Source organism: Chrysochloris asiatica, unplaced genomic scaffold (genome assembly GCF_000296735.1).
Source record: "Chrysochloris asiatica unplaced genomic scaffold, ChrAsi1.0 scaffold00116, whole genome shotgun sequence".
In the NCBI taxonomy this organism is placed as follows: domain Eukaryota; kingdom Metazoa; phylum Chordata; class Mammalia; order Afrosoricida; family Chrysochloridae; genus Chrysochloris; species Chrysochloris asiatica.
The window spans coordinates 2,691,613-2,702,874 of NW_006408634.1; the positions used below are offsets into that span (position 1 = coordinate 2,691,613).

The 11,262-nt window shown below is 54.1% G+C and overlaps 1 protein-coding gene across 1 annotated transcript in view; it reads left to right on the plus strand.

Moving 5' to 3' along the window:
• The first annotated feature begins 321 nt into the window (after nucleotides 1–321).
• Nucleotides 322–11,262, plus strand: part of TMC4 (transmembrane channel-like 4) — an 11,480-nt gene continuing 539 nt past the window's right edge. The window contains exons 1-13 of the mRNA XM_006868314.1: nucleotides 322–400; nucleotides 1,159–1,372; nucleotides 4,388–4,533; nucleotides 4,978–5,210; nucleotides 5,358–5,479; nucleotides 7,020–7,167; nucleotides 8,242–8,409; nucleotides 8,600–8,763; nucleotides 8,962–9,088; nucleotides 9,634–9,731; nucleotides 10,011–10,194; nucleotides 10,367–10,497; nucleotides 10,593–10,748. Coding sequence (XP_006868376.1) covers nucleotides 322–400; nucleotides 1,159–1,372; nucleotides 4,388–4,533; nucleotides 4,978–5,210; nucleotides 5,358–5,479; nucleotides 7,020–7,167; nucleotides 8,242–8,409; nucleotides 8,600–8,763; nucleotides 8,962–9,088; nucleotides 9,634–9,731; nucleotides 10,011–10,194; nucleotides 10,367–10,497; nucleotides 10,593–10,748 — 1,970 coding nt within the window. The remainder of the gene's footprint in view (nucleotides 401–1,158; nucleotides 1,373–4,387; nucleotides 4,534–4,977; nucleotides 5,211–5,357; nucleotides 5,480–7,019; nucleotides 7,168–8,241; nucleotides 8,410–8,599; nucleotides 8,764–8,961; nucleotides 9,089–9,633; nucleotides 9,732–10,010; nucleotides 10,195–10,366; nucleotides 10,498–10,592; nucleotides 10,749–11,262) is intronic.

An 11,262-nucleotide genomic window follows, 5' to 3' on the forward strand; every position in this document is an offset into this window, starting at 1 on the left:
GTGCCACCAGGACTCCTTAACATATACCAAATGGGACAACCTCAGACACAGACATTAGGGTTACATCATGTATTGGGGTAGGGGTGGGGGAAACACTCCAACCCTAACAGCCACAAAGAGACCGGGTCTGCTCAATGACAATGGATAAGGACCCAGGCTGCACGCTCAGGACTTCAGTTCCCAGGAGGCCTTTGGATCCCGGACCTTCCCCACAGGCCATCTGGTGGCCAGGTACAGACCTGGCCTAGGCCCCTCCCTTAGCCCCGGGGCAGTCCACACCCTAGTGCCCGCTAAACACGGAAACAGCCAAGCTTGGTGGCCATGGAGGAGATCCCCACCTGGGCACCTGACACCAGGGACATCTCAGAAGGATGGCTGGCACCCCGGAAGGCCAGAGCAGGTTGGGAAGCCAGAGGGGTTCAGATCCAACCCTGGTGGTGAAGAACCGTCTATCTGGGGCAGAAGGGAGGCCTAGACTCCTGGGTCCTGAGGGAGGAGGAAGCTGGGGATCCAGACTGGCGTCTTCCAGGAGAGGGCAGGGGCTGGGCCATTGGGATGTCTGAGAAATGCAAGGAGCTGGGGGGTCACAACTCCGGAACAAGACAAGGCAGTCCAGGGCTGAATTCCTCACCCGGCTCCCAAGATCAAGGGTGCTTGGGAATACAACCTTGGGGCCTTGAGGAGTGGTTGGATTTTCAGACTCCAGGGTCTGAGGTAGAAGAGAACCAAGACTTCCGGGTCTGAGGGAGGAAGGTGCTGAGGGGCCAAATGTCCTGGATCTGAAGGAGGAGGGACCAGAGCTTCCCTGTCTGAGGGAGAAGGTGTTGGGAGTCCAAGAGTTCTGGGTCTGAGGAAGGAGGGAACCAGGATTTCCAGGTCTGAGGGAGGAGAAAAATCCAAATTCCAGAGTCTGAGAAAGGAGGGGCCTCAGGGCTCTGAGAGAGGAGAAGATGACCCCCCAGGTCTGAAGGAGGAGGGGTCTGAGAGGCCACAACTCCTGGATCTGAGGGAGGAAGGGTCAGGACTCCAGGGTTTGAGGGAGGAGATGTTGGGAGTCTGGGAATCCAGGGTCTTAGGGAAGAGGGGCCAGGACTCCTAGATCTGAAGGAGGAAGAGGCCGGGTCTAGGTCCTCCCAGCTCCCATCCCTTGTTCCCCAGGCCAGTCCCTGTCCTCTGTTCTGAATGAGCTCCCCAGTGCGGCCACCCTCCGATACCGAGGTCCTGGCGTGTTGCCTTGGGGGGCACTGGAGGAGGAGGAGGAAGATAGAGCCGAGAGCATCCAGGCCTTCATGGAAGCCTCCCAGAACGAGACGCAGGAACCTCGACCCTCAAGAGAGTTGCCCTGGCCCATGCAGGCCCGACGGGTGCACAGGTGAGACCCACCTGCTGCTCAGACCCCCAAGGCGGCCTTTTCTCCCTGCCCTCTTCACGTCTCTTCTCTCCAACCATCTTTCTTAGTATAAAAATGGTTGGTAGAGGTGCCTGACTCCCTGTGATTTCACAGAGGGGACAGAGAATCAATACCAATGGCAGTCCAAGACTGACACCTAGTAGACAGAGGTCACACTTGTCCCCTTTCTCCAACCTCCTGTCACACTTGTTCTGACACCAACTGTCCCTCCTACAGCTCTCTACTCCTCTGGTGGGTCCCATAACTTGTTGCAATGGCCACACTGAACTCACAGACAATAGTGACATTATGGAGTTTACCAGGGAAATTAACAAGTTAAAATTCAGAATCAGGGACTATTTAAAGAGCCCTGCCGGCAGGCATGCCTCTCTGCCAGTCTTTGGACCCTTGGCCCAGCCCATGCCCTGCTCAGGTAAATGTTACAAAGCTCTTTAAGCTCTACGAGTGAGTGCCAAGAGGCACCTCACTCCGCCAACAAGCCCTCCATGAGCTAGGAAGCCCACCACACAACCACACTGTCTCCTGCTACTCTGCTGACGCCCCTTCTCGACTGCTGTTTCTCCCTGTCTCCGGTGTCACAGCTCTGTCCAGGAGGGTCTTAGCATAGGGACCCTGGGTCCAAAGGATGTACTCTGCTCCCGTCTCTTGTTTTCTTGATGGTAGTGAGACCCCCATTTCCACTGCTTTAATGGCTCATTTTAAACCTTGTTGTTATGTGCCGTGGAGTCCGTTCCGACTCATAGCAACCCTGCATAGGGTTTCCAAGGCTGCAAATCTTTCCAGAAGCAGAAACCCTTATCTTTCTCTCGCGGAAGAGCTGGTAGTTTCAAACTGCTGAGCTTGAGGTTAGCAGCTCGATTGGTAATCACTATGCTACCAGAGTTCCTTATTTTAAACCTAACAGGATGGTAAAACCGATCATTTCCCTTGTTAGGGTTCCATATACCTTATTTGCATCATCCCACCCCAACAAGGTTGCCATGCACCTTATTTACATTATTAGCAGGCACCTCATTTGAATAGTGACAAATCTATGGCTAGAAGAGCCACGTGAAGTGATTCACTGTACTTAATAGCTTACCTTCTCTGCTTCTCTGGGTCTCTGTTCTCTCCCTCCCAAGCTCTCATCTCTGTTGTCTCCCGTCTCCCCAAAACTGGTCTCCATCTCTCTCTCTGTCTCTCCCATTTATCTTTCTGTGTTGGAAATCTGTTGTTAACGGTTTTCATTGTTTTATGCTTCCATCTCTGCCTGCGCTCCTCTCCAAAGCCCGTAACTCTCTTTTTCACTTTGTTCTTCCCTCTCTCCCCTACATAATTGGCATGCCCAGTGAAAGATGGAAAGGCTGGTCCTCTGGTTCAGAAATAAGTGCACACTGTCCGATTGATTGCTTCCTTTCTTCCTGCGTTTCTCCCTCTCTCCATTCTTACTCCTGCCGCTCTTCCTTTTCTTCCTTCTTCCCTCCCTCCCTTCCATTCTTCCTCCCTCTTTCCCTTACTTCTGTTTGTTTTTAATTGCTTTATATATGCACATATTTTAAACCTTATTTTAGGAAAATGCATAAGAAAGGGATGTACAGTTTCAAAGAATACTGAGAAGTAACCCTACCTAGGGGAGAAGATAAAGAAAGCATCACCTCAGAGGCACCCAAATGCCACCCCTCTGTCAACCCTCCTCCTCCCACAAGACAATTGGAATCACCATGTCCTCACTTTTTTTTGCTTAAATATTCCTTTACCATCTGAGCTGCATTCCTAAAGGAGCCCTGGTGGCATAACAGTTAAGCACTTGGTTGCTAAATGAAAGGTCAGTGGTTCAAACCCAATCAGTAGCTCCATGGAAAACAGACATGGTGATCTGCTTCTGCTAAGATTTCAGCCTGGGAAACCCTATGGGGCGGCTCTACTCTGTCACACGGGGTCGCTATGAGTCAGAATTGACTTGACTCCACCCAACAGCAACAACATAGATCCATAAACCGGAAAGTCTCATTGTGCTTGCTTGGGAACTTGATGTAAATAGAATTGTGCAGTATTTATTATTTGGTGTTTGGCGTCTTACAGTTGTTCTTGCGTGCCATTGAGGAGATCCACACTCATAGAGATCCATGTGTTACAGGGCAGAACTGCCTCATAGGGTTTTCTAGGCTGTAATCTTTAAGGGTTGGGCTGTTATCCGAAAGTTGGCAGTTCGAACCCTCTGTGGGAGGAAGGGGAAGATGAGGCAATCTGTTTCCACAAAGATTCACTGCCTGAGACATCCTGTCCAGTGGTTTTACTCTGTCCTGTAGGGTTGCTGTGAGTCAGAATCAACTCACGGCCGTAGGTTTGGAATCTTTATGGACGCAGATGACCAGGTTTTTCTTCCTCTGAGCCGCTGAGTGATTAACTGTTACACCACCACGGCTGTGGTTCAGTGGGTTCTGCATTTGGGCTGCTTCCAGTTAGGGGTTGCTAAACACTTCCTAGGACTTCCTGGGCGGTAGGTACAACAGTTTACCCTCTCAACTACTTACCAAAAAGTTGCAGACTTGAGTCCCCCCGCAGAGGAATCTCTGAAGAAAGGCCTGTTGGTTTCTGAAAAATTGTTGTTGTTGTTGTTAGGAGCCATCGAGTCGGTGCCAACTCATAGCGCCCTTATGCACAGCAGAATGAAACACTGCCCGATTCTGGGCCAACCTCACTATTGTTGCCACGTTTGAGCCCATTGATGCTGCCACTTGGCCAATCCATCTCATTGGGGGTCTTCCTCTTTTTCTCTGACCCTTCACCTCACCAAACATGATATCCTTCTCCAGCGACTGGTCCCTCCTGACAATATGACCTGAGAGACGAAGTTTGGCCATCTTGTCTGAAAAATTAGCCACTGAAAACACCCTGGCTCACAATTGTACTCTGGCATACATGGGTTCGCCATGCGTCTGAGTGGACTCCAACTGGCAAGTCCTTCTTTGACTCTTGACTCTATTTCCCTTCCAGGAAGAGAGTCAATCAGGGCCAAGTGACCCATGGCTCAGGATCTAGGGCAGAGAACTGGGCGCGGATGCTGCGGAGATCCAGAGAAAAGATGCGGGAAAACTGGCGTACCCTGCAGCCCTGGTCATGGACACTGAAAAAGATTGGGGGTGCGTTACGGTTTGCTGGGGTGTTGGGGACAGGGCTTGGTTAACTGCCAGGAGAAGGGGCGAAGCCTGGGATTCGACCCCCAGGAGTAGGAAGGAGAGGCGGGGCCTGGCAGCACGGGAAAGAGAAGGGGCGGGCCGTGTGGCCCGCAGGGAGAAATAGGAGAGAAGGGCGGGGCCTGGCAACAGGCACAGGACAGGGGCGGGACCTTGGAGCCTGGAGGTAGAAGTAGCTGATAGTAAAGGCAAGGCCTTAGAGTCAGTTGGTAGCAGGGTCAGGGAGGAGGGGCCGGACTTCTTGGAGCCTGTAGGGAGGAAGCGGTGATATTTTGGAGCCAACAGGAAGGAGGGGCAGGACCTGACAACCCCAAGGAGGCGGGGCGAGGAGGAGGGACAGTCTGAGAGCCCGAGCTGGAACCCCAAGCTTCTCTCTGCTGCCCCCTGCAGGTCAGTTCGGGGCTGGCACCGAATCCTACTTCTCTCTGCTGCGCTTTCTGCTCTTTCTCAACGTGTTGGCCGCTGTGCTGAAGGCATGCATGACACTTCTGCCTACCTGGTTGGAAGGGAACCCACCGGGGCCCCCCAACCCTAGCATCTCCTCGCCCTGCGGCTCCTACAACCCAAACCCCCAGGGCCTGATCACCTTCTCCAGCCAGCTCTTCAACTTGCTCTCAGGAGAGGTGTGTGTTGGGGTCCCTGGGAGAGACCGCACTCATCTGAGTCCAGGTGCCCTTGATGACCCCTAGAGACTGGCCATCAGGCCCAGCTTGTTGGCCTCTGCCTCCACCTAGCTCCATGGGGGAACTCGGTTCGCCTTCCCTCTTCAGGGCTATCTAGAATGGTCTCCTCTCTTCTATGGATTCTACCCGCCCCGCCCGCACCTGGCACTCACATACCTGTGCTCAGTCTTCCTCATTGGCCTCGTCTGTCTCCTGCTCATTTTGCACCGGTCAGTGACACCCCGTACGCACCCCTTGATGGGCAGGGGGAGGGAAAGTCTATGGTCCTCTCCACAAAAGTTCCCTTCCTCTCCGAGTCAAATCAGTTTTAAAACGTTTAAGTACTAAAGGGTATGGGTGGGTCCCTGAGCTGCACGAACGATTTGCACTCAACAACTAATCTAAAAAGTGGTTACGAGTTGGGTTGCTAACCTTAAGGTCTGCAGTTCCTCAGGAACCCTGTGCAGGGTCACTATGAGTCAGAACGGACTCCACGGCACTTAACAACAATCCCACTTTTAGTGTGCGCTGCCATCTGGTGGGGGCCTGTGTAATTGCATGTCACCAACCTCGACTCCTTTGGGACACATTTGTTCCACTAATTGTATCAAAATCCATGTTACCTCCAAAATATTTTTTTCATTCATTCAAAATGCCTGTTATTGAAAGTGCATGGTTTCAACAAAAAATCCAAAGGGTTAGTTACGTACAAGTACTTTCTGTAAAAGTAAAGGTAGACTTTTAGTTTTGTGAGCCAACTACTTGAAAAAGATTCGTGGTTAGAAGCCACCAGCCACTTTTCTGGAGAAAGATGCTGCAGTCAGCTTCTGGAAGGATTTACAGTCTCGGAAAGCCTAGGGCATAATTCTAGTCAGTTCTACTGGGTGGCTATGAGTCAGAATCGACTCCACGGCAGTGGGTTATTTTGAACTCAACCCTGCTATTATAGCACTAAAGCCGCCAAAGACAGTATGTAAGCCAATCAGAGTGACTATGTTCCAATCAAATTTTATTTAGAAAAAGGCATTGGGCATTGGACTGGATTTGGCCCGTGAACCATAGTTTGTCAACTCCTGGGAGCGAGAGAGAAACCCATGTTCCATGGATGCCTAATTCTCTTTGTTTCTGTCCATTTCTCTGGTTCTCTCCCACCACTACCCTGACCCCAGGCTTCACAATTCCTCATTCTTTATGTGTTGATCTCCCTTTCTAACTCTGTCCCCACGCCCACCCCCTGTCCCCTGCTTTCTACACTCTCTGTAGCTTTATCCTTTTAATCTTTTACCCTATCTTTATGAGCGTCTGCCCTCTTTTGGGATGGCACTGTAGGATCAGCACTGAACTTCGGACCACAAGGTTGGAAGTTCAAATCCACCAGCTGCTCCTTGGAAACCCTATACAGGGTCGCTATGAGTCGGAACCGGGCTCCACGGCACTCAACAAAAACAACAGCCCTCTTTTGGGTCTATCTCTGACTCTCTTGATCTCTGTCTTGGAAGACTGTATGTCTCTGCCCCTTTGATCTGTCCCTCACTAGGTGACAGCTGGAAAAAACGTCAAGGGTCTTGTTAGGTTGATTCTTACTCATAACGACCCTATAGAACAGAGTAGAATTGCCCCACAGAATTTCCAAGCCTGAAATCGTTACAGAGCAGACTCAGGTCTTTCTTCCGCTGAGCCTCAAGGTCGGTTCTAAATGCCAACCTTTTGGGCTCATTTTCCTGGGTGTCCCATAAGAGGGGTGACCCTGTGGGGTGCCCTCTCTCTCAGTTCAGTGTCCGGGATGAAGCAGACGTTGTTGGCCGAGTCGGGGGCGCTGACCAGCTATAGCCATCGTGTGTTCTCGGCCTGGGACTTCGGCCTCTGCGGGGACGTCCACGTGCGACTGCGCCAGCGTAACATCCTCTTTGAGTTGCAGGTGCGCGTAGGGGGTGGAGTCTATGGCTCGTGGGCGGAGCTTGTTGCTGTTGTGATGTGCCCTAGAGTTGGTTTGGATTTATCGCGGCCATGTATAGGATTTTCGAGGAACGGCTGGTGAGTTTGAATCGCTGACTTTGCGATTCAAACCGACCTTGCATTCCAGTGCTTATCCTACAGGACCACAGGTGGGCAGGTCTAGATAGTGACAAAAGGAACTGCCGCAAAACTAGGCGTAACTCAGAGGTTTCCAGAGATGCTGGGAGGGACTCTTCTAAAGGCTCTGACTCTGGCTCTACAAGCTCTGAGAAGCTGGATCGAAGGGGCGTGGTCTAAACATCCTTGGTGTAAGGGGGCACGGCCACATGTGGGCGTGGTGTAAAATGATGGGCATGGGTGATGGGCGGGACCTGGAAAACAAAGTTGATACAGTTAGAACTGGAACTCCAGGAAGGGAGCCCTGGTGGGACATTAGGTTAAGCCTTGGGCTGCTAACCCCAAGGCTGGCAGTTCAAATCCATGAATCCTCCTGGGTCTGAGGGAGGAGGGGGCTGGGGATCTGAACTCATGGTCTGAGAGAAAGTAGATTAAGTACTGGACTGCTAACCGCAAGGTTGGTGGTTCAAATCCACCAGATGCTGGACGGGGGAAGATTTACAGGTTCGGAAACCTGTATAGATTTACAGGTTCGGAAACCCTATGGCGCAGTTCTCCTCTGCCCTGGAAAGTCATTCTGAGTGGGAATGGATTCTAAGGTAGTGGGGATGGATTCCCCAGGTGGGGATGACCGAAGGGTGGAGCTTGGATGGTGTACGGGGGACGTGGGCGGGGCGTGGAGAACTAAACGGTTAAATCCGACCAGGAACTCCCTGCAGGCGTGAAGTGTAGGGCGGGACGAGGGGAGGGGGGCGGGTCTGGAGTGCTGGGCGGGGCCTGGAGTGGGACCAGTGAAAAACCCTTGACCGGTGGAACGAGGACTTATTTAGGGGGACTGGTCTGCATCCGTTCCAATTGAAACCGGATCCCAGAACCACCAGAATGGGGCTGAAGGTGAAGAAGTGTCTTCTGGCCTCAGGTGGAGCTCGAGGAAGCAGTGGTTCGGCGCCAGGCTGCAGTGCGGACCCTGGGCCAGCAAGCCCGAGTGTGGCTGGTCCGAGGGCTACTCAATCTGCTGGTGATGGCGCTTCTGGGGGCAGCCTTCTATGGCATCTACTGGGCTACGCAGTACACCGTGGAGCTGCAGGTGCGGAAGGTCTTAGGGGAGAAGAGGCTGGAGACCCTGGAGACTGCATATCCAAGGGGGGGCGGGGGAGGGAGAGGGCACCGGAGACTAGAAGTCTGGGGATTAGCGGGAGTTTGGGGTCCTGAATGAAGACGAAACTAGGAGAGGATTTCAAGCATGGGTGTTGATGGGACCCCTTCCGTTGGCCCAGGAGAAGCCCTTTGTCCAGCAGACTGAACTGCTGAAACTCGGGGTGGACTACCTTCCGTCCATCTTCATCTCCGGGGTCAATTTGGTGCTGCCGCCCGTCTTCAAGCTTCTTGCTCCGCTGGAGGGCTACACTAGGAGCCGCCAGATCGTTTTTATCCTGCTCAGGTTCCAGATCCCTGGGCTAGGCATTAGGGATACTGGTTGGAGGGGCAGTTGGACCTGGGAGACCTGGATTCATCCTAACTCTTAAACGCAGCCTCAGATTCTTCATCTGGGAAGGAGGGGAGACTCGGGAGCTGTTTCCCCGCGGGAGGATCTTGGCACTTGGTGAGTGCCAACTCCTTTCCTCCCTTGCCCTGCCAGGACGGTGTTTCTCCGCCTCGCCTCGCTAATGGTCCTGCTCTTCTCTCTCTGGAATCGGATTACCTGCGGGGGCAACTCTGAGGCTCAGGAGTGCAAAACCTGTGGGTACAATTACAAAGAACTTCCGGTGAGGAGAACTGGGACCCGACTCCGGGTCTGAGAGAGGAGAAGCAGGGAGTCTGGACTCTTGGGACTCCTGAGTCTGAGGAGAGGATTGGGGAGTTAGGACTTCTGGGTCTGAGAGAGGAGACCAGGGGATGCACTCCCAGGTCTGAAGGACAACAGACTTGGTTGGGGTCAAGGTCCTGGGTCAGAGAAAGGAAGGGCTGAGGTTCAGGACTCCTGGGTTTGAAGGAGGAGGGACTGAGGGTCTGTATACTTCAGTGTCTAAAGGAGGCGGAACTGGGGGTTCTGTATTCCAGGGTCTGAGGGAGGAGGGCACAGGGGGCCACACTCCCTGGTCTGAAGGACCGACCGGGCACTAGAGGCCAGGACTTCTGGATCTGAGGCAGAACGGGCCTGGGGCTGAAAATACTGGGTCCCTGAAGGAGGAAAAAGGAACTCGGTGGGTTCAGAGAAAGGCCCAGGAAACTGGGGATCGCAGAGAAAGCAATGACTTGGAAACCCATTTGTCTGGATCCTGAGGTATTCGTGACCCCTTTTCTTCCTCAGTGCTGGGAGACTCGATTAGGACAGGAAATGTACAAACTCCTGCTTTTTGATCTGCTGACGGGTTTAGCAGTCACGCTGCTCATCCAATTTCCTCGAAAGTGAGAGCCCCGCCTCATTGCCATGCTCCGCCCCTAACGAATAGACCACGCCCACAGATGATCTATAGACACGCTTTCGCTTGGTGCTCAGATCCCGCCCCCTCCTCTGACCCCGCCCCTAAAGCCGTCTGACCCATCTCCCTTGGCCCTGCTCAAGCGAGAGCCATTGAAAGCTCTGCCCCTCCTCGGCTATGCTCCCTTCCGATTGGCGGGCAGGTTAGGGGAGGTGGGGGATCAGGGTTGACACGCCCCTGACTAGGGCTGGCCCCACTCCCTTAGGCTGTTCTGTGGCCACTGTCCTGGGGCTTTGGGTCGTCTGGCTGGGACTCAGGAGTTCCAGGTGCCCGACGAGGTGCTGGGGTTGATCTACGCGCAGACGGTGGTCTGGGTGGGGAGTTTCTTCTGTCCTTTACTGCCTCTGCTCAACACGGTCAAGTTCCTGCTGCTTTTCTACCTGAAAAAGGTGCGGGCTGGGGGAGACCCAGGGCTCTGAGGCGGGAGCTATGGGGGGCGGGGACGGCTACACTGCTGGGGACTGGGGATGCGGAACTGGAGGCCGGTCTCCTGGGTTTGAGGGAGCTGGGGTCAGTTACAGACTCACGTCTCAGATCGCCTTCCCCACCTTCCCTCATCAGTTGACCCTCTTCTCCGTCTGCTCCCCGGCTTCTCGCACCTTCCGAGCCTCCACGGTGAATTTCTTTTTCCCCTTGGTCCTCCTGCTGGGCCTGGCCATCTCTGCAGTGCCTGTACTGTACAGCATCTTCTGGTAAGTGGGAGACATGCCACCTCTGACCCCCTCGGTCCGCCCTCTCCCAGCGTCGGGTTCCTGCGCAGACTGGAGCCACTTGTCTCTGATTTCAGGATCCCTCCTTCCAAGCTGTGTGGACCCTTCCAGGGACAGCAGTCCATCTGGGCCCAGATCCCTGAATCTATCTCCAGTCTCCCTCAGGCCTCCCAGAACTTTCTCTTCTTCCTGGGCACTGAGGCTTTTGCTGTGCCTCTCCTACTGGTATCCAGGTGAGGGGCCTGAATCCCTGTGCTGTGAGTTTCAATGTGTGTGATCTGGAGGTCAGGACTCCCGGGTGTGATGGAGGAGGGGCTGGGGGTCAGGACTCCTGGTCTGAGGGAGGAGGGACTGGGGGTCAGGACTCCTGGGTCTGATGGAGGAGGGGCTGGGGGTCAGGACTCCCGGGTCTTAGGGAGGAGGGGCTGGGGGTCAGGACTCCTGGGTCTGAGGGAGGAGGGACTGGGGGTCAGGACTCCTGGGTCTGATGGAGGAGGGGCTGGGGGTCAGGACTCCTGGGTCTGAGGGAGGAGGGACTGGGGGTCAGGACTGATGGGTCTGATGGAGGAGGGACTGGGAGTCAGGACTCCAGGGTCTGAGGGAGGAGGGGCTGGGGGTCAGGACTCCTGGGTCTGAGGGAGGAGGGGCTGGGGGTCAGGACTCCTGGGTCTGAGGGAGGAGGGGCTGGGGGTCAGGACTCCAGGGTCTGAGGGAGGAGGGGCTGGGGGTCAGGACTCCAGGGTCTGA